Source organism: Chelonia mydas, chromosome 20 (assembly GCF_015237465.2).
Source record: "Chelonia mydas isolate rCheMyd1 chromosome 20, rCheMyd1.pri.v2, whole genome shotgun sequence".
Classification (NCBI taxonomy): domain Eukaryota; kingdom Metazoa; phylum Chordata; order Testudines; family Cheloniidae; genus Chelonia; species Chelonia mydas.
Window position 1 is genome coordinate 16104049 of NC_051260.2, and position 24750 is coordinate 16128798.

At 56.4% G+C, this 24750-nt stretch overlaps 1 protein-coding gene across 18 annotated transcripts in view; it reads right to left on the reverse strand.

Annotated features, from left to right (window-relative positions):
• CACNA1A (calcium voltage-gated channel subunit alpha1 A) overlaps window positions 1-24750 on the reverse strand; it is a 157322-nt gene that overhangs the window by 4904 nt on the left and 127668 nt on the right. For 15 of the 18 annotated variants that reach the window (XM_037887956.2, XM_043532892.1, XM_043532895.1 and 12 more), the window contains 9 exons: window positions 23093-23198; window positions 22692-22799; window positions 21885-21985; window positions 21440-21549; window positions 20993-21131; window positions 18111-18224; window positions 12262-12297; window positions 5915-6110; window positions 4476-4723 (listed from right to left, as the gene is read on the reverse strand). In XM_037887956.2, the coding sequence (XP_037743884.2) occupies window positions 4476-4723; window positions 5915-6110; window positions 12262-12297; window positions 18111-18224; window positions 20993-21131; window positions 21440-21549; window positions 21885-21985; window positions 22692-22799; window positions 23093-23198 (1158 nt within the window). Of the gene's footprint in view, window positions 1-4475; window positions 4724-5914; window positions 6111-12261; window positions 12298-18110; window positions 18225-20992; window positions 21132-21439; window positions 21550-21884; window positions 21986-22691; window positions 22800-23092; window positions 23199-24750 lie in introns of those variants that run through there. The other 3 variants (XM_043532900.1, XM_043532896.1, XM_043532901.1) reach the window with 2 other exon arrangements.

Below are 24750 nucleotides of genomic sequence, written 5' to 3' on the forward strand. Positions count from 1 at the left end.
TGCGGGGCAAACACGTGGGAAGCTGTTGAAGATTGATGGAAAGCCCTTGGTTGGTTGTCCCAGGTCTAGCTGTGGTTACCAAAGTCAGAGAACCACATGAAAACCACAGGCTCTAGGTTTAGATCCAAGCTCGACAGACTGTGGACGTTCATGGTCCCTCCAGCTCTGGCAAAATGTGACTTCCGGGCTGCTCTGGTTCTTAAAAGATTTGATCCCTGGCTAGTTCTCATCCTAGGAAGCGGGTAGGAATGTCTCCCCAACGAGAACCTCTGTCTGCTTCACACCGGCCTCCTCAGGACCAGGTCCATTCTCAGTGTGACCAGGGTGGACTCACACCCATCTCACTCCACTGGAGTCAGTCTGGGTTTACACCTATCAGAACCCTGACGACCCACGAGTCCTGCACCAATGGCCACCAGATCTGCCAGGGCACCTTTGACAGATGGAAACAGCTTCCAGCAGGATTTCTCTGGAGAGGATCCCCAAACCAAGGGGATGGGGCAGGAAAGCAGAGAGTTAGCCTGAACCCCACTGCCTCCACTCCGCTCAGAATGAGAGGTTACCTGGAAACGCTACAGCAGGTCAGTAGGCGTTGACCCAGGAGACTGGTCGTAAGCAATGGTGGCGAAGCTCCCCTGTGATGTTCCGTGTGTGAGTAGAGACAGGCAGCTCTGAGCAGATCCAGGATTTCCTCTGAGGTTGTTCCAGATTTTTCAGCCCTAAGGAGGGCAGAGCACGGGCCCTCCTGCTCCAAAAGCCAGGCTCCTAAAGGAGACTCCCCCCTCAACCATATAGGGGCTGTGACACACAGCTCAGCTGCTCCAATAATCCAGTAGGGGGCAAGGGTTCATACGCAGGCTAGCCCCTGGGGAAGTGCTGTAACTGGCTGTCTCTGGCTAGCCCCTATGGTCAGATGCCTCTATACAAGTGCCCTGGATCGGAAAAAAGAAGCAGGCCGGATGCCTTGATCCATCAAGGCGCCTGGGGTCTGATTCTCCTCGGCCCACCGCAGCTCCACAGTGCTCGCGTGCTGTCACAGGGGCCTGGGGAACAGACAGAGCCTGGGGCCTGTGTTAGCTCTCAGCAGAGATAATGTGATGGGGCTGAACCGTCTGTGCGCCGGGTATCCACACGCACTTACACATGCCATGTATGTTCCCAGGTCTATGCGGATGCCTGTGTTTGCACTTGCGTGTGCCACACGTGTGCCTGTATATCCGTGTGCTCTCTGCCACGCCATGCATGTGTCAGTGTCTGCCAGGTGTGTGTCCCGCATGGCTATGCGTCTGCATGAGCGTGCCCTGAGTGTGCCCACTGGATGGATGTATGACACACATGTGCCGTACCCATGTCTGCAGATGCTATGTATGTGTCCAGCTGTACATATATGCCATGTGTGTGGGTGCAGGTGCGCTACCTGTGTTCCCACATCTCGGGGGGTGTCAGGTGTGTGCCTGTGAGCAGGTATCCTGTGTGTGCCTGTGACTCTGGTCATGTGCCACACAGGTGCCCATATCTATGCATGTGCCATGTGTGTTCCTGTATCTCTCTGTGTGTGACATCTCTGTCCATAGCCCTGGGTGTGCCAGGCATGGGCCTGTAGCTCTGTGTGCGTGTGCCAGGCATGGGCCTGTAGCTCCGTGTGCGTGGGCCAGGCATGGCCTGTAGCTCCGTGTGCGTGGGCCAGGCATGGCCTGTAGCTCCGTGTGCGTGGGCCAGGCATGGCCTGTAGCTCTGTGTGCGTGGGCCAGGCATGGGCCTGTAGCTCCGTGTGCATGGGCCAGGCATGGCCTGTAGCTCCGTGTGCGTGTGCCAGGCATGGGCCTGTAACTCTGTGTGCATGTGCCAGGCATGGGCCTGTAGCTCCGTGTGCATGGGCCAGGCATGGCCTGTAGCTCCGTGTGCGTGTGCCAGGCATGGCCTGTAGCTCCGTGTGCGTGGGCCAGGCATGGCCTGTAGCTCCGTGTGCGTGGGCCAGGCATGGCCTGTAGCTCCGTGTGCGTGTGCCAGGCATGGGCCTGTAGCTCTGTGTGTGTGTACCAGGCATGGCCTGTAGCTCCGTGTGCATGTGCCAGGCATGGCCTGTAGCTCTGTGTGCGTGTGCCAGGCATGGGCCTGTAGCTCCGTGTGCCAGGCATGGCCTGTAGCTCTGTGTGCGTGGGCCAGGCATGGGCCTGTAACTCTGTGTGCGTGTGCCAGGCATGGGCCTGTAACTCTGTGTGCGTGTGCCAGGCATGGGCCTGTAGCTCCGTGTGCGTGGGCCAGGCATGGCCTGTAGCTCCGTGTGCGTGTGCCAGGCATGGCCTGTAGCTCCGTGTGCATGTGCCAGGCATCTGGGCCTTGTTTAGGAGCAGCTTCATTCCAAACTTTCCAGAGTCACAAAACCCAGAGGCACCAGTAGCCACCAGCGTTAGCAGCAAAGGGTCACACCACAGACACTGGATGGCCGGTGGTTTTTGGGTCTCTGCTCACCAACCATCTTACCTGTGCCCGCCCCTTGCCGTGACAGCCAAGCCCAACACAACGGACACAGAAATAAAGATGGGACTCAAGGCCTGTCAGCATGGCGCTCCCGAGAAACAAGCGGGGAAGACCAATGGCTTGGGGAGGGGGGAGTGAGGGGTGAAAATAACCGAAATAAAGGGCTTGAAGAGAGTTCAAAGCGGTCGTCATTGTCCAAGTGACAGGGCAGCCCCTCCTCAAGGCCCCCCCACCCTGAGCAGCCTCCCAACCCCCCCCCCAGCTGGTGGTGGCAGCATGAGTCACAGCCAAGAACACAGGGGTGTGGGGGGCACATGGCTCAGCTACATCGTCCCATCCCCCTTTCGCTCACCCCGGTGTCAATCAGGTGAGGGGGTGCAGTTAGACAGATGTAAACGAGCGGGGCCCAGTTCTGATCCTCATGTCGGCGTCGCAGCGAGGGTGAGGGGAAGGGAAAATGCCCCCACTCGGGATTGCAGTGTTTCACCCCATGGTGCACGAGTGGGAGGATGCGGGAGGCTAGATTTTGCTCTTGGCTATGCCAGCGTAAATCTGGAGTCACTCCACCCACTTCAGTGGATTTACCCTGGTGTGTAAGTGAGCTCAGAATGGGGCCCACTGACTTCCAGCCCTTGGCGGTTTTACCTGATGGTCCCTTTAAATCCGCAGCTGTGACTCCTGCCCAGAGCTGCGATGGGCAGCCCGTGGTTTTACCCTGGGTTATTGCCCGCGTTTTTCAGAGCGCCCTCTGGTGGCTGAACTGCCCCAACTGCGCTGAGTGCCCCAGTGCCGGGCCCTAAATCTGAAAACTGGGTACTCCAGCTGCCAGGAGGAGCTTTTCCACCTGCAGCAGTCTCCCCCACTTCCTTTGGAGAGTTGGGGAGGGGTGTGTGTGTGGACAGGAGTGAAGCTTACTCTGGCTCTGATCCTCCCAGCATCCCCTGGGCCCTTTCCCCATTTCCCACACTGCTCCAATGACACATGGACCCCTGGTGCTCCTGTCGATCTCACTCCAGCCTCAGGAGCTCCCCGGGGCAGTTTGTTAGACTCGCTGCTCTTCCCCTGGCTCTAAGGAAGCAGGGGGCGGAGAGGGGACGGGATCTTTGGGTCGATCAGCTGCTGGGGGCGAATAAGGGGGAAAGCCCTTCTGGGCCATGCCTTCCTCTGGCGCTCTGGATCTGGGAGTCACTCAGTCTGTCTGTGACTGGGGACAGCCCCCCCCCCAGGACTGCCACTCAGGGATTGGCTGGCTGGGGCGTTATTTCAGTGGGGCTGATATTGTGGGATTCCCCTCCAGTCGGGGACAAGGGGATGCAGTGTCCGGCTGGGCTCCTGTTCCCCCAATAAATGCTCACGACGACGCCCTCATCCACAGGACGGACCCATGACTTCCCCCCACTCTTTGTCCCCACCACAGTCTCTGGTCCTTTAGACCAGGCAGCAGGGACTCCTGCTTTCTAGATGAAGAGGCCACTGGTCTGATCCCCCCTGTGGGGGCCTGTACAGGGAAACAGAATCTGTGCAGCCCTTTGATGTGTGGGCGGAGCTTCCCCATCCAGGGGGTGTGGCTAATTCTGGCTCATTGTCCCCCTCTAGTGGTTAGGTGAAGGAGCATTTGTGTAGCTGAGAATTAGGCCCTATGAGTCTGTGGCTGCCTGGGAGGTTTGGGCTTTTAGATCCAGAGGCCAAGTGAGATAGAGCAGCTCCTCCACTCTGGCTCCCAGATCCCAGAGAACCAGCCCTCGCTGGATCTGCCCCAAGCTCCAGAGCTTGGGTTGGGATCAGCACCTGTGACAGATGTCTGGGTCAGTTCGGGCCTCCAACCCGCTCTGCTCCACCCTCGCTGAGATCCCGCAATGTTTGCTCAGCCTGCTGGACAACTGGAACTTGCTCCCCAAGGAGCGGGGAGCTCCAGGCTGGCTCTGCTTCACCCCCACTCCCCACCCCTGTGCCCATCCCTAGAGGTGAAGGGGGGAGTGGAAAGCCAGACCCACCTGCCTGTGGGGCATGTGCTCACGGCCCTCGCTGGGGGATCTGGACCAGCGCCTGTCTCTGGAGCGGGGCCGGCTGTGCTCGTGTCTCTCCTGCGAATAGCGCTCCTTGTCGGAGGAGGGGTGGGGATGCCGGTGATGGTGGTGATGGTGGTGATGCTTCCGGTCCTTGGGCCGTCCCCGCTCCTGGTCTCTTTCTTTGGGAGGTAGGTCGCCCGATGGCGTGGTCATGCTCAGGTCCGTGCCCAGCCCTGCCGTGGAGGGAGAGGGGGAGGCAGAGATTATTACGTTCCGGGAAACAGTTTGCCATCAATCCAGTTAGCATCTGTGGACAGGAAACACAACAGTCCTGTGGCACGTGGCGTGCAATTGCACTAGAGTCCTGTGGCCTGTTACTACCTGGACATTCGCACCGTGCTCAATGGTATGATATCTCAGTACCTAGGGCTTACTCATACTGGTGTAAATCAGAAGTGACTCCAGGGAGGTCAATGGGCTGACCCTGGTATATAACTGGTGTAAGTGAGAGGAGAATCAGCCCATATAAACAAAATCTGATTTCAGTGGTGTTTACTCTGGATTTACATCAGCGTAGCAGATAGCAGACCCAATGGCATTTACTCCAGATTTACACCAGTGTAACAGAGATCAGGCCCAATGGAGCTTACTCTGGATTTACACCAAAGTAACAGAGATCACAGACTCTGACCCCAGTAAAGCGACTGCAAAAAGGGTTTGCGACTTGCCCACTGAAAGAGGCGGGAGGGTGGGGGCGTAGTAGGACAGGCAGTTAACAGGAGGGGGCAGCACGCAGTGGGGTGCTCAAGGGCAGTGTTTTAGGTGTAGACAAGCCCTTGGGACCTCGATGACTATTCAGAAGGTAGCGGAAGCACTTGTGTGCGCTGAACTGGTCAGGAATGGCCGGGCGCCCAGGTGTCTTGGGAGATTTCTGCTGCTCCCTAGTGCTGGTCTGGCCAGAAATAAGAACCCGTATAGTCACCCCAATTAACCAGCCCTTCTCTATCCAAGGGTCTCCATGTGCTTCAATGAACTGGGCCTCTCAACCAGCCAGTGAGCTCCAAGCCAGACTCCCCTAACCCCAACCCCAGGGGGTCCCAGCTCCAGGCTGGCTGGCTCAGGGCAGCTGGCGAATCGGATATAGAGCAGGACTGGCTGGCTCAGGGGTGTGTGTGTGTGTTGGGAAATGAGATATGGAGCTTTTCCCTTTTCAGCAGCACCAGCTGATTTACACCAGCTGAGGATATGGCTCCTGACCTCACTCACACCCAGTTTGCACTGGGTAACTCCATGGACTTTGCTTCTGCAGTCCACGGCCACTCGAGCGCACCAGCTCACATGCTTGGGCTAGTCTGACTCCATGGCAAGAGCAGAGCGGGACTAACAGCCTACAGACCGTGCATCCCCCCCAACAGCCGCACCACCTGTGTCCACGTCCGCGTAGCGGCTGAGCGAGCGCTCCGAGGCCCGGTGGCTCCGCTCCCTCCGCCGCTGGTGATGCCGCTGGTTCTCCTCGGGAACGACCCTCTCCAAGGAGTAGTCGTCCAGCCGGATGCCTTTGGAGCGCGAGTGGCCCAGCATGGAAGCCGAGCGCTTCATGGGGCTGGTGTCCGTGATCGTCTGCAAAGGAAACGACAGACCCAGACCCATAGATTTATGCGGCACTGCAGGGGGACGGGGAAGCCTGCGGGAAGGGGGAGGGGTACAGGGATGGAGTTACAAACAAATGCCGACTAATCCTATTGAAACTATCTGTGCATCTGTCTGTCCCTCCACCCACGTCTTCGTCACTCTCTCTCCATCCCTGGAGCTAAGGAACCACGGAGACCTGCAGAGATCTATCCTTCCACTCAAAGGTCTATGGAGCCATCTGTCCACCCATGGACCTATGACATTGCACCGCTGGTTCTCCCTCATCCTAAGGGAGGCTGAATCATAGAATATCAGGGTTGGAAGGGACGTCAGGAGGTCATCTAGTCCAACCCCCTGCTCAAAGCAGGACCAACCCCAACTAAATCATCCCAGCCAGGGCTTTGTCAAGCCTGACCTTAAAAATGTCTAAGGATGGAGATTTCACCACCTCCCTAGGTAACCCATTCCAGTGCTTCATCACCCTCCTAGTGAAAAAGTTTTTCCTAATATCCAACCTAAATCTCCCCCACTGCAACTTGAGACCATTACTCCTTGTTCTGTCATCTGCTACCACTGAGAACAGTCTAGAGCCATCCTCTTTGGAACCCCCTTTCAGGGAGTTGAAAGCAGCTATCAAATCCCCCCTCATTCTTCTCTTCCGCAGACGAAATAATCCCAGTTCCCTCAGCCTCTCCTCATAACTGATGTGTTCCAGTCCCCTAATAATTTTTGTTGCCCTCCATTGGACGCTTTCCAATGTTTCCACATCCTTCTTGTAGTGTGGGGCCCAAAACTGGACACAGTACTCCAGATGAGTACCCTCCGTTCCCACTGAGCTCAGCACCTTGCAGGACTGGGCCCTAATCCAGGCCCCCAGACCTAGCCGAGGAAGGTCTAACATGATCCAATGGCTGGAAGTTGAAGCTAGGAAAATTCAGACTGGCCACAAGGCATTCATTTGTCATGGTGAGAGTAATTACCCACTGGAAGAATGCACCAAGGATCATGGTGGCTTCTCCATCCCTGAGAATTTTGAAATCAGGACTGGATGTGTTTCTAAAAGCACCGCTCTATGAATTCTTCAGCCTGAGTTATCCTGGGGGTCCGACTGGATGATCACAATGGTCCCTTCTGGCTTTGGCATCTACGACTCTATGAACACACCTTCGAAAGTCCTCATAGGTGGGATGGATGGGCTGGGGGAAGTGAGGGGGCCTCACCGCCATGGGGCCCTGGAGATTGAGGGGCTGCTTTGCCAGGCTCAGGAATGCCCCCTCCCTGGACTCCTGGCCTGTGATGGCCACACCAACCCCTCAGTGTCATGTACTGTGAGGGGCTGGACTTGGCCCCTCTCCCAGGTGGATCAGTGGGTTGTCCCTTCCTGCAGGATGGACCCACCCATGAGCCTTCTGGGTTCTGGTGCTAGTTGTGGATCTCAGAGAGGGACCTATGACCTCAGGGTCCTAATTCCTGGGACTCTTCGCCCCTTGGTATTGGGGACCTCAGCTGGGGAGCAAGCAGCTCTCAGTTCTAGGATCCTGTCATACTGGTGCTATGGGCTATTATCTCTGTGAACCCTCTCCCCCATGAGGTTATTTGGGGGGTTGGGGAACGAATGCAGCTCAGCTCCCTGGAGTCTATGCTGCCCCCAGCAGCAGGGCCTGGCAGGGGGGTGATCTGATCAGCATTGCGGGGCTGGGTGAGATAAGAGTTTGGCTTTCTCTTACGTTGAAGATCTCAAATTACCACCCGTGAATTAAACCTCACAGACACGCCCCCAGCCCGCCCTGTTGGTAAGGATTGTTTTCCTCATTGTATGGAGGGGGAAACTGAGGCACAGGGAAAGGCGATGACTCACCCAAAAACCAACAGCAAATCTGTGGTAGAGCTGGAAATGGAACCCAGGAATCCTGTGATCTAACCACTACACCACACTTAAGTCAGACAGAGAACCCAGGAAGCCTGGCTCCCGATTAAGCTTTAACCATTAGATATTCTGTTCTTCTCAGCCTGCTATGGCTCATTAGGTTTCCCAATCTAGGTGCCACTCTCCATAGCCAGGCAAACTGAGGGATTGTGTCTCCTTCTACTTGGGTTCCTTCCCGTGGGACGATCCTGTCCTGTCTACGGCTGGGATGGAGGTTGCTGTAAATGCCATGGGCAGGCCCGCAGGGAGCCCAGTCAAAGGCCCTTGCTGTCTGCAATGGCTCAGGCCGGTGAGATGGTTTGTGGCCACCTGGAGAGCCTGGGAAGCACAGCCCACAAAAATACCACATTCCCACCAACCGGGAGCCATCCTGTTCCTCTCCCCTGGTGAGGCCACCATGGCCGTCCAGCTGAGGGGCCCAAGCAGAGGTAGCATCAAGGGACTCGGTGGCCTCCAGTATGTCCGGGGGGCTCCACCACCCAGAGGGGATGTTGAACTGACCTCGACCACAACCCTCCTGGGAGTATCAGCTGTGCCCCTCCCCACAGGCATTGCTCCTACAGGGCACCCAGCAGCAGGATCTACGGGTGAAGTGCCCCCAGAGACACACCATCGCCAGTGGCATCTACAGGCGAAGAGCTTCCAGGTACACCCAGGAGACACCATCGCCAGTGGCATCTACAGGCGAAGTGCCTCCGGAGACACCCAGGAAGCCTTATCATCTACACCCAAAGACCCTCCAGCAACGCTAGATGGAGCTGGTCAGGTGATGGGCCCCTGCAGCTCAGGGATACAATGGGGAAGAACCATGTCCTTAGAGCAGGGAGCTGAGAATCAGGCATATTGTACAGCAATCCCAGGGTCGATCTGTTCAAACCTGGGGGAGGGGGGGGGGGGGATCAGTGCTACAGCATGGGAAGGAGAATCCCAGCACTGACGCCTCCCCTGCCCAGTCCCCGCTGCCCCTTCCCCTGTTCCCACACACAACCAGGATGGCTATTTCCATTCAAAAGAGCTACGGGACCACAAACCGGACTGCCCCGTGGAGGAGCTCTGGCTGCCTCTCCCCGCTGTGGTGCAGAAGCATACACAGCAGACTGGGAGGCCCCTTCCTAGCACTAATTAAGCCTCACAAACACCCCCTGGGAGAGAGATCAGAGTTACTGGAGGGTAAACTGAGGCACAGTGAGTGAGCTAGGAGTAGAATCCAGGAGTCAAGAGTTCTAGTCCCCCTGATCTAGCCAAGAAACCCCACTCCTTCTTCCAGAGCTGGAACGGAACCCAGGAGTCCTGACTCCCAGCCCCCTGCTCTAACCACAAGACCCCACTCCCCTCTTAGAGACAGGAACAGAACCCAGGAGTCCTGGCGCCCAGCCCCTGCCCTAACCACTAGACTCCACTCTCCTCCCAGCACCAGGCACAGATCCCAGGTGTCCTGGCTCCCGCCCCCTCTCTTTTAAACACTAGCTGCCTGTCTCCCTGTCGCCTGCACTTTGTGTGTCACTGACCTCTGGATAGCGAACACTCCCACTCCGGAGCATTTCACGCCTGCCTTGCACGCACTGCTCCGGCAGCTGGCAAAGCCCCACAGCCCCCCGGGGAGAACTCCCCCACCACATGCCCCGCGGGGGGGCTTTCCACCCCTGGTTGGGAGGACACAGAGATGGTGGAAGCCAGTTTTGCCTCCTCCCCCCTAGGCTGCACCTCCCTGGAGCCACAAGAGATTGCAAGAGCTTTGGGGCAGGGCCCGTCTTTCTGTTCTGTGTCTCTACAGCCCAGGGACAGTGGGGGCCTGGGCCATAACGGGGGCTTCTGACCACTACTGTAATACACCTACTAAGAAACATACAGGCCCAGCACAATGAGGTCTTGGTTCATGACTAGGGCTTGTGGGCGCTACCGTAATACACCTAATAAATAATGTACAGTGCCTCGCGCTGTGGGGGCGTGGACCATGCCTGGGGTCACAGGCCCCACCCCAATCCACAGAATAACACAGACTCTCAGCCCCTTTGCCCTGGGATACGTGACACCCCGAGGGGAACTGTGAATGAGAACACACTGTGTAGACTCAGGGTGTTAGCAAACCCCTTTAAACTGACGTGGTTGGAAACAGCAGGGCAGGCTGACCTGCCAAATGCACCAGCTGGTCACAGGGGGCAGAGGGTGCTGAGACCAAGTATGTACGGGTGTAGCTAGACCAGGACCCTGTACCCGCAAAGCGCCCCTTATACGCGCAACCCTGTGCCTTCCTCACTGTGCCTTTTCCCAGCCCCAGCGAGCGAAACAAGGTAGCCCAGTGAAAGCAGATTTGCCAATATTTGTGCTAGGGGATTCTGCCAGCACAGCTGTGTCGATCTGGGAACCCCCCTCTTCACACCCCCGGCAGGCAGAAATCTGTACTGTAGCCTTCGCCATAGCCTACACTAGTTGTCCTGATTTAGCTACACCGGGTTGGTTAAAGCCATAAAACCCGAGTGTGGACACAGTGATGTAGGGGTATAGCTTATTACCAGCCCTGCTTACTCGTACAGCTATTCCCATTCAGGAAGAGGAATTCACTCTACTGGGTTACGACACCTTTATACTGGTTTAAGGCACCTTTATGCCAGTAAACCTGCACCCACACTAGGAGCTGTATCAGTATATTGGTAAAAAAACCCCTTCCTAGTGCAGATGGGTACCACAGGACAAACACTGCGTGGACATGTCTACCCTGCAATCATGGGGCATGCCGCAGCTCACACGGCCAGACCTGAGCTAGCAGTAATCTAGCTCGCCTGGGTACTGCCGGGGTCGCTCCAGCGCAGGCTAGCTGCCCAAGTAATTACCCAGAGCTCCAGCTGGGGTTGTACAGCCTGCACTGAGACCTGGGCAATTGCAGCTTCACGGCTCCAGGATCCACAGTCGCAGCCCGTGGCTGCCGTGTAGACGTCCCCTTAGCGACAGTTCAGCCAGCTAATGTGGTTCCAGGAGTGTTCTCTGCTGTCCACACCAGTCTCTGGCAGCTTGCTAGAGGTTGCTGTGGTTTAATACAATGTGTTTGACGTCACATCTTTTAGCCTTGTCTTCATGGGGGGAGATTTCCTGGCACAGCTGGAGCAGACTAAAGCAGCCACTTCTGCCACGACGTATCCTGGAACACCACAGCACCCCCCGCCCCCGGTGTGCATATTCCCGTCTGAAATGGAAGTGACTTTCCAAGAGAGTGCCCAGCTGGGGATGCCAGTCAATTTCTGTAGGGAGACCAGCTGAAGGAACGGGTGGACGGATGAGGCTTCAAACACGTTAGCTACACTGGAACGTGCATTTGGATTAAGGCAGGGGGTGAGCGAGAGCGATTGTGGAGTAACTGCGGGTGCAGACCAGCCGGGAGCTGACACCATCTGTTCTCTAGCCCAGCACGTGCTTTCCTCCAGAGCTGGGAGTAGACCCAGGCTCCGGGTGCCTGCTCCTCTCGCCATTCGACTGCGCTTCCTCCCCCCGAGCACATGGGGCCAAGGGCAGTTTGGAAGGATCCCCAAGGGAGGTCATGGAGTCACCTGGCCCCAGGGTAAGGCAGGGGGAAGAGAGGAGGTGACAGCTGCGGAAGAAGACCAGGATGGAGGGAGGGGAGGAGACCCCTGACGGGAAAGGGTCCTGGCTCCCAGCAGGACAGTAGTAGAGAGCAGGGTGGAGAAGGGCAGTGTAGATCAGACAATGGGAGCTGATGGCGACCAGCATCCAGCAGGGTCAGGTCTCGCAGACCGCTCCTTCGCCATCCCCTCCCGGCCTGTGATGAGAGGAGCTGGACCCCAGCAGGGGAGAGATGACAAGGGAGCCCTCAGAGGGGGATGGAGCAAAAGCCAGGGACAGAGGCAGCTAGAGAGGAGGTGAAATCAACACAGAGCAGTTCCTGAAAGGCTGCCCCCTCCTGGAGCGCTGGGGCTGCCTACGTAGCTGCTGTTGGCTGTGATGAAAGAGAGAGGAACGCAGCCCACTGCCAGGGCCACTAATCTAGGTGGTGTGCAATGAAACGGACGTGGCAGACAGAAGAGGATGGAGATCAGAGCGAGAGACGTGGAGAAGGGAAAGGGATGGATGGAGAGACAGACAGGCTAGCTAGATGTGTTTGGGGACAGATCAAGGAAGGGAGGGAGACCGGCTAGAGGCGAGCGGGGGATCGTGGGCGTGGAGTGAGTGGCACTGGAGAGCCCCCACCACGGTACATACACTGAGATTATTTCCTCGGGGTCGCACCTTCCTCCTCTGCCAGAGCCAGACAAGACGGTGCACACAGAAAGGGAAAGAGAGAGAGAAGAAAATAAATATAAAGGCAAAGAAGGGGGCTTGGGAGGGGGGCAGGAGGACACCAGGAAGGGCAGGGAGTGAGGGGTGGGCAGGGGAGGGGAGAAGAGACTCGGTTATCAGTCAGTTACAGATGGGGGCTTCTTCCATCCTGCAGCCGCGTGTGCTCCCAGCACCCAAGCCAAGCAGGGGCAGGCAGCGGCCCCAGAGGATGGAGGGGGAGCGGGACGCATGGAGTGAGCAGCGGAGGATGAAAGCAGTGCGGGCAGGAGCAGCCCCCCCTCCCCAGCCCCCACTCCTGTGCATGCTGCAACAGAGCAGGCTCCAGCCCCCCTGTGTCCCAGCCGTGCCTTGGGCTGCTGTTAAAAGCTGCAGAGTCACTGCTCGGATCTCCCTAGTCCCCCCTGCCCCTGTGGGGCCTGATCCAGAGCCTGCTGATCGCCAGGGAGATGCTTTGGGATGGGCCCTCCCTCTGCAGCCCCGGGGCTGGCATGCTGTGCCCCTGGCCGAGCCCCCCTGCAGTTGGGGAGTGCCGAAGGAGAGCACCCAACAGGCTCAGCTGCGGGGGAAGCAGCAGGGTGAACTGGCTGAGTCTGCAGACAGGCGGGATTTGATGACCCCCCTCAACTGGCACAAGGGGCATTAAATAATGCGGGGGGGGAGGGCAGAGCATGGCAGAAGAGCCTCAAATTCATAGAGCTCCAGCCCCGACCCGCTGCTTGGGGGGGAAGTAGGAGGATCTTGGTTGCTACATAGTAGCAGCTACCCAGCCACGCTGTTGGCTTTGGGAGAATCCCTTATCTCCCCCCCACCCCCACTGGTGATTAGTGGGATCCAGCACCTGGGCCTGAGGGAAATGGAGCTGGCTGCCAAGTCCCTGTTCATCTCCCCGTTGACTCTGAAGGCTAAGGACTACGTGTCCAGTCACTATTGCTAACTGTCCTTAAAACCATTCAGGGAGGAGGAACGAGAGTAGAAGTGGCCCTTGCTCATTCACCACCTCTGCTCCTGGCTAGTCTCAGAGTGATGCCTGCTGGGGTCACAAGCTCCGGCCGCCAGAGCTCCCCTGGGGGTACGGAAGGATTTGAGTGATGGGGAGATGGAGACAGAGAGGGGAAGAGACTCACCCAAGGTCACACACTGAGTCAGTGACAGAGACAGGAAAAAAACCCAGGAGTCCTGTCTCCCAGTCCCTGCTCTAACCACTACACTCCCCTCCCCTCCCCGAGCTGGATATTGAATCCAGGAATCTGGACTACCAGCCCCCTCTGCTCTAACCATTAGGCCACATGATGTGTAAGGAACACTGATCAGTTCAGGGTCTCTTGGCTGGGCCCCTGGGTTGCCATGGGGGCAGGATGGAGCCGGACCAGCAATGTGGGAATCAGGCCTCCTGCTCCTGCTCCAGGAGCAGCCTCCCTGACCCCCCATCCCCTGGCTGTATGGGATGGTGCCTGGCCTGGCCCGCACTGTTCGCCCCACTCTGCTAGCCCAGCCAGGAGGGGAGACTCAAGGGTGTAGGGCCCAAGGGACAGTTTGAGGGGTGGAGGTGGACCCAAGACCCTTCCCCTCCTTCCTTCGGCCCCTAAGGAACAGTGCAGCCTTTAGCAGGTGTCTCGCCCCCCTCCTGCCCTGACCCAAAGGTCAATGGTTACCCACGAAGCTCGCTAGAAAGCTCATGCAAAAAGGAAATGAAAATCAGAGCAGATCTCCTCCAGCACGTAAGTCACTCGCTGCCCCAGCCGCCTGCAGAGCCATCAGCGTTCAGCTGGGAGCCGTGCCAGGCGCCCAGCGGGCAGCTCAGCGAGGCCCACGTCCAACGCCCAAGAGGATCCGGGCCCTAGTGCTGGTTTGACAGATCCTGCCCCAGAGTGGCCACTAGGTGTCCCTCTAACTCCACAGCAACCAAGCCCAACCGTTATCTGGTGGTGGGACCCACCCCTGATTCCCTTAAAGGTAAGGCCATTTTTTGGGGACCCACTCCTGGTAGCTCAGATTTGCCACCAACCGGTAGAAACACCTGCCAGTCAAGGGCTGGGATGTGGATTCGCGCCCTCTGGGTCACGTTCTACCTCAGTTTACAGGGGCATAAACCAACGGAGAATTTGGCAGGTTAGACCCAAACTTTTCAGGCTAAAGAAGTATTGTAGGTGACGGGAGTTTTCAGTCTTGAAGTTGCGATACGTCGTTGCTGTCCTTCTCAGACACACGCCACCCACATCCCACACGTGCATACTTAGCTCATCGCTACGGAGATTGCCCCGGTAAATGCTCCTCAGTACGCTAAGGATTGCATCTGACATGCTCTGGGCATGCTTAACAACACCCCGTCCCCCCAGCCACTCTCAGGGTTGCGGCACTAGGAAGGCGCCCAAGATGGCCGGGGGCACCGCACCTCGGGGGCCTGGAGGGGGGTTCTGTTGCTCTGAAGCATGCTTCATGCCAACATGGGACGCTCATGTTATAAGCTTGATGGAACCAGCAGTGGCAAATGGTCTTTGCTCAGATGGTGGCTGCGCTCGGATGAATCGCGACAGTATGAGTTCGCCTTCAGCGGAGGGAGGGGGTCACGTGAGTCAGTGATGTGCACGTAACACGCGAGCATGGACAGGCCAGGGTTGGCTCTCAGCCCTGGGTGGAACCGAGAGGTGAATCCCACCCAACAGCTCCAAAGAAACCGATGAATGTTAACACGTTACACCTCATAATGGTAAGCCAGATCACCCCCTGTTTTGAACATGGAGGAAACTGAGGCACAGACACGGGAGGTGACTTGCCCCAGCTCACACGGGGAGGCAGCGGCAGAGCTGGGATGAGAACCCAGCAGTCCTGACTCCCAGTCCTCTGCTTTGACCATTAGAGATGATCTCTCCCATTGCCAAGGAAAGAGGCCAGGAGTGCATGGCTCAAAAAATCTCACGCTGAGTCTATTAGATTATGCTGCCTCTTAACATTTCATGCTATCCAAGAGCCCCCGACGCTTGGATCAGCTCTGAAACCCAGGCCTCGGCTCTGGCCTCCTGACCACAAAATCCTCCTCCCGTTTTGCTGCTGCTCTCAAGGAAGGATTCTGCATCTTTACAAGATTCCTTTTTTTTTTTTTTGGAGCCTTTAACCCTTTCATCTTCCCTGGGAGAAATAGCTCCATTCCCCCCTTAATTTCCCTCAGCTGCCCCTTGGTTACAGTGACCTCCCCTCTGGCCCAGGCTGTTGAACAAGGCTCTCTCTGGGGCCTGCCAGTGATGCTCCTTTGGTCACCAGAGGGGGGCGCTAGAAAAGTGACACCATAATATTATTAGCAAGCTTTGGTTACTGATACAAAGTGAGACAATGACTCTTGCGACTCATCGATATTCTGGAGGGGAAACTGCAGTGTCAGGGTTACTGAGTTGTTGTCCCAGCAACAGACTGCGACGTCATGGTAACAGAGACTGCAGTGTCACGGTAACATGGACCACGGCTTTGATCTCACAGTTATGGAGACCATAATAATATGGTTCTGGAGATGCTGTTGTCATGGTTACATGGGTTAAAGTGGGCTTGCACCTTCCATGCAATCGCTCTCGGGAGATGCAGCACAGAATCTAGCTTTTCCCAAAGGAACGGTCAATTTCACCCATTGGTAAAATGCAGCCACCTCTGGGGTGGAGCACAGCAGCTGCTTAGTGGAGAGCAAAGCTACACAGCAGTTTAGGGAAAGACATGAAGAAAGAATTCTGCATCCAGCTGGAATCACAGGAGGAATTTAGAGAAGCAGCTGAAATTGAAATCTGGCTGGGAGAAATGTCCCAACTCCTACGAATATGACAATGGGATTTTTAACAGCCTCATTTCAATGCATGGCGACTTTAAGGATCACCTCCTGCAGCATAGCACCCCCTAGTGTTATGCAGAGACCCTGGCGACTATACTGACTCAGAGAGGAGAGCGCCCCCTAGTGACTGAGCCCCTCCATTTCCAGCAGCACAGCACCTTCTAGCACTCCTCCCCCCGTCCCCGTCCCCCACCATCCCCTGCTGAGTCAACAACACGTGCTGCGTTTTTTCATGCTGGAACTTTCCCATGAGGTCTCCCAAGTGGTGACCCGGCCCACTCCTGCTTAGCAAGTGAATTGCCATCACCTCTCAGCACAGGGTGGCAGAGCTGCTGGAGACAACGAAAGCAAATGTCCAAAGTCACTTTTCCTGAGTAGGAGCTGGGAGGTGATTTTTCCCCTGTCTAAGGCCTTGGTGAGACTGATACTGGAATAGTGGGTCCAGGTCTGGCGCGTCCACATCATAAAAACGATGCTGAAAAACTGGAAAAGGTGCAGAGGAGAGTTATAAAAATAATTTGAGGGCTGCAGAAAATTCCTGGCAGGGAGAGGTAAGGAGCTTATCAACAAGAAGATCGAGAGGTCGGAGGTGATTTGATTACGGGGTCTGGGGAAAGAATCCAGGGCACTGAAGGGTTCTTTAGCTAGCAGAGAAAGGCAGAAGAGCAACCACTGGCTGGAAGAGAAAGCCAGACTGTCCCACATTTGTAACCAGCTCCCAAGGGAAGCTCAGGATTCTCTATCCATTGAAGTCTTCAGATCAAGACTGGACGGCCTTTCTGGAAGATACTGACATGTGGACAGGTGCTCCTGGCTGCCAGCAGCTGAATTTCTGCACCAAAGGCAATCACAGACCACCTTAAAGTGGTCATGCAATGGGTGTGCTGAGCTCCTTCAAACTCAAGGGAAGGAGCAATTAAGCCCCTTTGTGGAGTAGAGAGAGGTACAGACAATGGAGAGTCTGCCCAAGACAAAAGGCAGATCAGAGCTAACCTGTGTGGACTGGTCTGTCTTCTCTGCATGGTCAATTCAGGTGTGAGCATCCCCACTGAAAAGCTTGACCTGAATTACCCTGTCCTCACTGGTTCTGCTCTCATCCAGGTGTGTCATGGCTCTGTCTGCTGACATGCTGTGGGATTCTTTCCGAGTCAATCTGTCCTTTAGGAGGAACTGTGGGAAGGGCACCGAAGAACTAGCATGTTCCAGACTGAGTTAAAGCAGAGCCTGGGTTCTAACTCACATCCCCAACTGAGTCAAATAGCCGGGACTTAAAGCACTTCCAAACCCAGGTCCGAGGCTTTTCTGTGTGGATGGTAGGAGGGTTTGGGCTAAGACCCAGGTTAGAACCAGGGTTAAATGGGCAGTGAAGACATACGCAAAGAGACAGAAAGCCAGTAGCCGTGAAGCAGAGAGACAGAGCCCGCTGAAGCGGCAGACTGGGGATTCCTGAACAAGGAAACCGCCTGCCGTTGTTCAGAGAAACAGGACTTGGTGTAAATATGTTTTGTAACTAAAACCAGATCACACCAAAGAACAGCCCTGGCTCGTACCATCAATTTCTTCTCTGAATGGAGACAGCCCTGCAAAGCTGCCACACGGGCCAAAGGGGCAACAAAATGCTTTGGCCAAACACAAGTTCTTGGGCTCAATGCAGGGGTAACTGGGCAAGGTTCTCTCCCCTGTGATGGGCGGGCGATCAGCCTAGATGATCTAATGGTCTCTTCTGGTCTGACACTCTAGGGTGCTATGAATTTCAAAAGGTGTCTCTTGTAATCTGGGCCCAATCCTGAGTCCTGGCAAGGGATTGGTTCACTTTGTATCAGTCCAGGAGCGACTCCCCATTCGAAATGCACTTGAATGAGAAATTCCCCGTTTTCGGAGGACGACCCGGGCTCCCAGCAGGGGTGTCATTGTGTTTGGCAGTGGAGTCCCTGGATGGTTCCAAAAAAAAGCCCCTCACCTGGTTTTCAGCAGGGAGTCGTGGCATGGAGGCAGCCCGGCCGTGCCCTTCCATAGGGAGGTAGTGGTCGCTGTCTGAGTAGCCGTCCTTCCCAATCTCTCTCATCTCCACAGACTGCAGAGGGCAAGGCAAAAAGAGGGTCACCTGGTAAAGTAGTGTCACCCCCATTTTACAAGTGGGGAAACTGAGGCACAGACAGAGGCAGGGACTTGTCAGAAGTCCTTCACAAGTCAGGGGTACCCTGGGAATAGAACGCAGGAGTCCTGACTGCCAGACCTCCCCCACTCTAACCCACTCCTCTCTCAGACTAGGGAACATAACCCAGCTCCCCGGGCTCTAACTACTAGACCCCACTCTCCTCCCGGAGCTGGGGATAGATCCCAGGAGTCCTGACTCCTAGTCCCCGGCTCTGTTCAGTACACACTGCTGCTGAAAATCATGATCCCTGGCTCAGTTCTTCCTCCCGGTGTCCTGGATTCCCTACCAGTCTGAAAGCACCAGAGACACCCTGCACCTGAGCCTCCGGAGCTGCCTGTGGTGGGAAATCTGTCATCCTCATTCCCCCTGAAGAACGGCTAAGTGGTCAGCTGGGAGACCAGGCCAGCTCCAGGCCTGACTAGCCCTCAGACTGGGCTTCTCCACATAACCCAGCCCTAAGGGGTCAGACCTGCCCCCCGCTCCTGAACAGGAGAGAGAGAGAGAGAGAGAGAGAGATGGGTGTATATGGGAACAGACAGAGAGATGGGTGTGTACGGGGACAGATAGATGGGTGTGTACAGGGATAGAGAGAGAGATGGGTGTGTACGGGGATAGAGAGAGAGATGGGTGTGTATGGGGACAGACAGAGAGATGGGTGTGTACTCGGATAGAGAGAGAGATGGGTGTGTACTCGGATAGAGAGAGAGATGGGTGTGTATGGGGACAGACAGAGAGATGGGTGTGTACGGGGACAGATAGATGGGTGTGTACGGGGATAGAGAGAGAGATGGGTGTGTACGGGGATAGAGAGAGAGATGGGTGTGTATGGGGACAGACAGATAGATGGGTGTGTACTCGGATAGAGAGAGAGATGGGTGTGTATGGGGACAGACAGAGAGATGGGTGTGTACGGGGACAGATAGAGAGATGGGTGTGTACGGGGATAGACAGATAGATGGGTGTGTACGGGGATAGAGAGAGAGATGGGTGTGTACGGGGATAGACAGATAGATGGGTGTGTACGGGGATAGAGAGAGAGATGGGTGTGTACGGGGATAGAGAGAGAGATGGGTGTATATTCGGATAGAGAGAGAGATGGGTGTGTACGGGGACAGATAGATGGGTGTGTACGGGGATAGAGAGAGAGATGGGTGTGTACGGGGATAGAGAGAGATGGGTGTGTATTCGGATAGAGAGAGAGATGGGTGTGAACGGGGATAGACAGATAGATGGGTGTGTACGGGGATAGAGAGAGAGATGGGTGTGTATTCGGATAGAGAGAGATGGGTGTGAACGGGGATAGACAGAGAGATGGGTGTGTACGGGGATAGAGAGAGAGATGGGTGTGTACGGGGATAGAGAGAGAGATGGGTGTGTATTCGGATAGAGAGAGAGATGGGTGTGAACGGGGATAGACAGATAGATGGGTGTGTACGGGGATAGAGAGAGAGATGGGTGTGTATTCGGATAGAGAGAGAGATGGGTGTGTATTCGGATAGAGAGAGAGATGGGTGTGAACGGGGATAGACAGAGAGATGCGTGTGTACGGGGACAGATAGAGAGATGGGTGTGTACGGGGATAGAGAGAGAGATGGGTGTGTATTCGGATAGAGAGAGAGATGGGTGTGAACGGGGATAGACAGAGAGATGCGTGTGTACGGGGATAGAGAGAGAGATGGGTGTGTATTCGGATAGAGAGAGAGATGGGTGTGTATTCGGATAGAGAGAGAGATGGGTGTGAACGGGGATAGACAGAGAGATGCGTGTGTACGGGGATAGATCGGGCTGGGCAAACTACGGCCTGGGGCCTCATCCAGCCCTTCAGACATTTTAATCTGGCTCTTGAGCTCCTGCTGGGGAGCGGGGTCGGGAGCTTGCAAATGGGGCCAATGGGAGGGGCAGGGGCAGGGGCAGTGCCTGTGGACAGGGCAGTGCATAGAGTCGCCTGGGTGCACCTCCGCGTAGGAGCTGGAGGAGGGACATACCGCTGCTTCAAGGAGCTGCTTGAGGTAAGCGCTGTCCAGAGCCTGCAAGTCTGACCCCCTCCTGAGCCCCAACCCCCTGCCTTGATCCCCCTCCCATCCTTCTGCACCCCAGAGCCTGCATCCCCAGCTGGAGCCCTCACCCCCCAACTCCCTCCCCACCCCCTGCCCCAGTCTGGAGCCCCCTCCCACACCCTGAACTCCTCATTTCTGGCCCCATCTCAGAGCCCGTACCCCCAGACGAAGCCCTCACTCGCTCCTGCACCCCAACCCCCAATTTCGTGAGCATTCATGGCCCACCGTACAATTTCCATACTCAGATGTGGCCCTCGGGTCAGAAAGTTTGCCCACCCCTGGGATAGACAGACAAACAGACAGATAGATAGATAGAGGGGGTGTATGGGGATAGATGGATGGATAGATAGATAGGTAGATAGATAGATAGATAGACAGAGGGAGTGTATGGGGATAGATGGATGGATAGATAGATAGATAGATAGAGGGGTGTATGGGGATAGATGGATGGATGGATAGATAGATAGATAGAGGGGGTGTATGGGGATAGATGGATGGATAGATAGATAGGTAGATAGAGGGGGGTGTATGGGGATAGATGGATGGATGGATAGATAGATAGATAGATAGAGGGGGTGTATAGGGATTGACAGATTATGTGCATATGGACGTCGATCAATCGATCACCTGGGAATTGGGACGGCTGTTGGGCATGTCTTCGGGGCGACCTCGCTCTGGACTCCAGGTGCCTGTCTTCTGGAACATCTCCTGTGCCCGCTCGGTGACCCAGGACTGGCTCTCCTTGATGCCCCCTTCAGGCGCACTCCTGCCAGAGCAGACAGGACGTCAGGCCATAGCCACCCATGCTGGCCTAGAGGGGCTAATCAGCAATGCAGCAGCGCATCTGCCGTTAACGGAGCCACGCCAGCATCGCCCATCTTCTCTGGCCAGTCCTGGGCTCTCCCACAGGGAGGCTCTGCAGGGTATGGTGACCTCCAGTCCTTGCCTCTCCCAGCAGGGGGCGCTGTGGGGAGCGGGGCAGGAGAGCTGGCTGTGGGAGGAGCTCCCGGCTATGCCAGTCCTGGGCTCTCCAGCAAGGGCAGGACAACCAGACAGCGAATGCTCAGGACTTACAGGCCACCCCCTTGGTCCAGATGAGAGGATGGGAGAGCGTTCGGCCCCGGGACTCCCTCCTGGGTGGGGGACGGTGGCTCCATACGCTGGAACATGAGCGGCGTTCGATTCTGCAGGGAAGACAGGAGGCATCAGACCAGCTTATGGGAAGGGAACAAAAGCTGTGAGCAGGCCCCCAAGCCAGCCTGGGCCGGGCACCCTCCTTCCCCCTGGCTGGGAACCTTGGCTCAAACCTCCAGCCCAGGGCAGGAGCATTTCACTGTGGTAGCGGCTTTCACCTGAGGGTCTCAATGCACTTCTCAGGCAGCTCCACCCTACCCGCTCCCGGAGGTGAGTCTGCCTGACCAGCCCAACGTGAGGGGGAAACTGAGGCACAGAGTGGCAAAGGGGCTTACTCAAGTGAGTCAGTGGGAGAGCCAGGAATTGAAAACCCCAGGGGATGTACCTGCTCCTCCCTCATGGCCTGGAGCTTCTTGGCCTTGCTTTGCCGGTAGTACTCCATGATCATCATAGCGGCGTAGATCTTCCCAACTGTCAGGTCCGTGGCTGGGGGAGGCAGGAAGGGAGAGAGGCTGAGCATTATCAGCAGCCCCACCCCCGCCCTGGCCCAGCACGAAGCAGCCCAACTCCCCCCAGAATTTCAACCCTCTCAGCCTCTGGTCCCCAAAGCTGAGTGCCCCCACTGATTGGTGGGGAAGATGGGGACACAGACTCTGGGCCCACACAGGTCTTGGCCCTGGGCACAACAAGGCATAGAGATGCCAGAGAGATAAGGGGCTTTACAGACCAGACAGATCCCTGGGGATGGATGGACGGATAGACGGACCTCTGTGCTGAGTGGCTGGGAGCCTCCAGGGCTCAGCTCGCCAAAAGTCACCCAGAAAGTCAGTGACACATTGGGATAGAACCCAGGAGTCCTGATGCTCTAACCACTAGACCCCACTCCCTTCCCACACCCCAGGAGTCCTGACTCCCAGCCCCCGCAGCACACACATCTCTCCCCCAAGGCACAGAATGGGCACGGGACAGCGCGAGCCCCCGTGGTGCGAACGGGATGCTTAGCCCTGCACAGCTCACCCTGCTGGGCAGCAGTGACCTGGTTAATGGGGGGCGGGCATGCTGTCTGGACATGGGTGCTATGCCCATCCCGGGGAAGTTCCCATGCCAGGGCTGGGGCTGGCTGCCCCTACAGCAGAAGCCAGGCGGGCTGCCGAGCTTGGGGACAGTGCGGGGAACAAGCAGGGATGCTCACATTTGTGAGGGGTGACAAGGAGATCCAGGTTCTTGTGGGAGAGGTTGGGCCAGATGGCCATCATCTCCTTCCGGAGCTCGGCATCCATCTGCTGCTTGTCGGCTCCTCCTGGAAGGCACAAGCCGGGGGGAAGGTCAGTGGCTGGGCATCGGAGCCCCGAAATATCAGATCCCCAGTGAAAGTGCTACTGTCCTGCTCCCTGGAGCAGCCAGAAGTTCCCCCCACAGCCAGCGCTCCTGCCCTGCTCCCTGCAGTGCCCCCTGCTGGGTGAGAGCAGGACTGGAGCAGTTGTGGATTTCCTTTTGAAGGTGGGGCTGCAGAACGGTGCCCTGCTGGTAAGCCCCCGTCCTGCACAGAGGAGCCAGCTCCCCACCACCACTGCCCCAGAGCCTCGCACTTGCCTTTGGCGATCTTGATGTCCAGTGCGGTCCTGATCAGAGCCATGAGGGTTGAGTTGAAGTGGACGGTGTTGTCGTCAGCCACGGGCAGGTCCATGCGGAGCAGCCTCTGCAGAGAGGCAAGCAGAAGCGCGTCACCCTCATGGTCCCCGCACCTGAGACCGGCGTGAGTTTCAAAACAGGGGAGCCCTGGGGAGAACTCTGAGGTGTCACCGGGTTCAGTACTCGGGGGATCCCCAGCTCTTGCTAACCAGCACCCCTCCCCACATCCCCTCTGGATGCTGATGGGCCTATGAAGGTGCCCAGTGCCAATGAATGAGGCACTCCCTTTACAACAATCAGCCCTGGCCTATACCTGTCTCTGTCCAGCTGAGGATCTCAGAGTGTGTTGCTGGCATTTGGGGATTAAACCTCAGCCACTGGTGGGCAGGCCAGAATTGTCCCCAATTTAGAGGTGGGGAAACTGAGGCAACTGTCTCCCTGTTATACACAGTGTCAGTGGCAGAACTGGGAATAGGACCCAGGAGTCCTGGCTCAGGCTCCTGCTTTAACCACTTTTCAACAGTTCCATCCCAGAGCCAAGATTAGAACCCAGGAGACCTGACTCCCAACTCTACCCACTAGACCACATTCACTCCTAAAGCCAGGAGTAGAACCTAGGAGCCCTGACGTCTAGCTCCCTTCTCTAACCAGTAGACACACTCCCCTCCAACAGCTGGGCAGAGAACCCAGAAGTCCTGTTCCAACCTCTAGACCCCACCTCTCCTCTCTGGGTTGCATCCCTCCCTGCCTTCCCCAGAGTTCTTTCCAAAGAGCTCGCTGACTTTTTAAAAAAATTTAAATTAAGATAAAGAAATCAACAAAGAAAGAAACACAAACTCCATGTTGCAAGGCAGCAGTGCACTCGGCGTCAGCAAAGGGAAACAGGGGAGGCGTAGTTAATGCTCACTGCACAGGATGCAGCCAGTACCATCCAACAAAGCGCGTTCCTCCCAGTGCCAAGGCAAGACAGCGCCACGCCAGGGCTCATGCAGCAGGCATGCAGCATGCGGCAGAAAGCATTCCCAGAGGACACATCGAGACTCATTCATAGCTCTGGTATAGACTGCTCTAGAGAGGCCCGCAGTTTTTGTGCTCTCGGTGCAAAGAATGGGTGCGTCCTCAAGGTGCGAAGGGAAGAAATGAAAAAATCGACAGAAACTCGGCATTCCTCAGAGTTCAGGCTGTTGGGCAACAAGATGCTCAGGGATGGATTGGACACTGGCCGACCAGTTAGTGCATTAGCTACGATAAGGCTGTGGACCATATGGAGATGGGGTTAGTGGGGGGGTCTCTTCCGGTCTTTAAAGGGATGTAACTGACAAAGGCGGGGGAGGGACAGCAAAACAAGAAGGGAAAAAGACAGAGAGGGGGGAGTAGGACAGACAGGGAGGATGAAGAGAAAATTAGCGTGAAGGTCCATCCGAGCATGGTGTCCAGAAAACTGGCCCTGCAGAGATCGGCCTGAAGCACAGAGGGGGAGTGCAGCTCCACACTGCCCCCTGGTTTGGGGAAGTAGCCCCCATCTTCACCCTCCAGGCTCAGGACACTTCCACCTGTGCTGCGTTCTCAACCTGTCAGCAATTGGGCACCCGAGGCCCCAGCAATAGTGTTACGTGGTC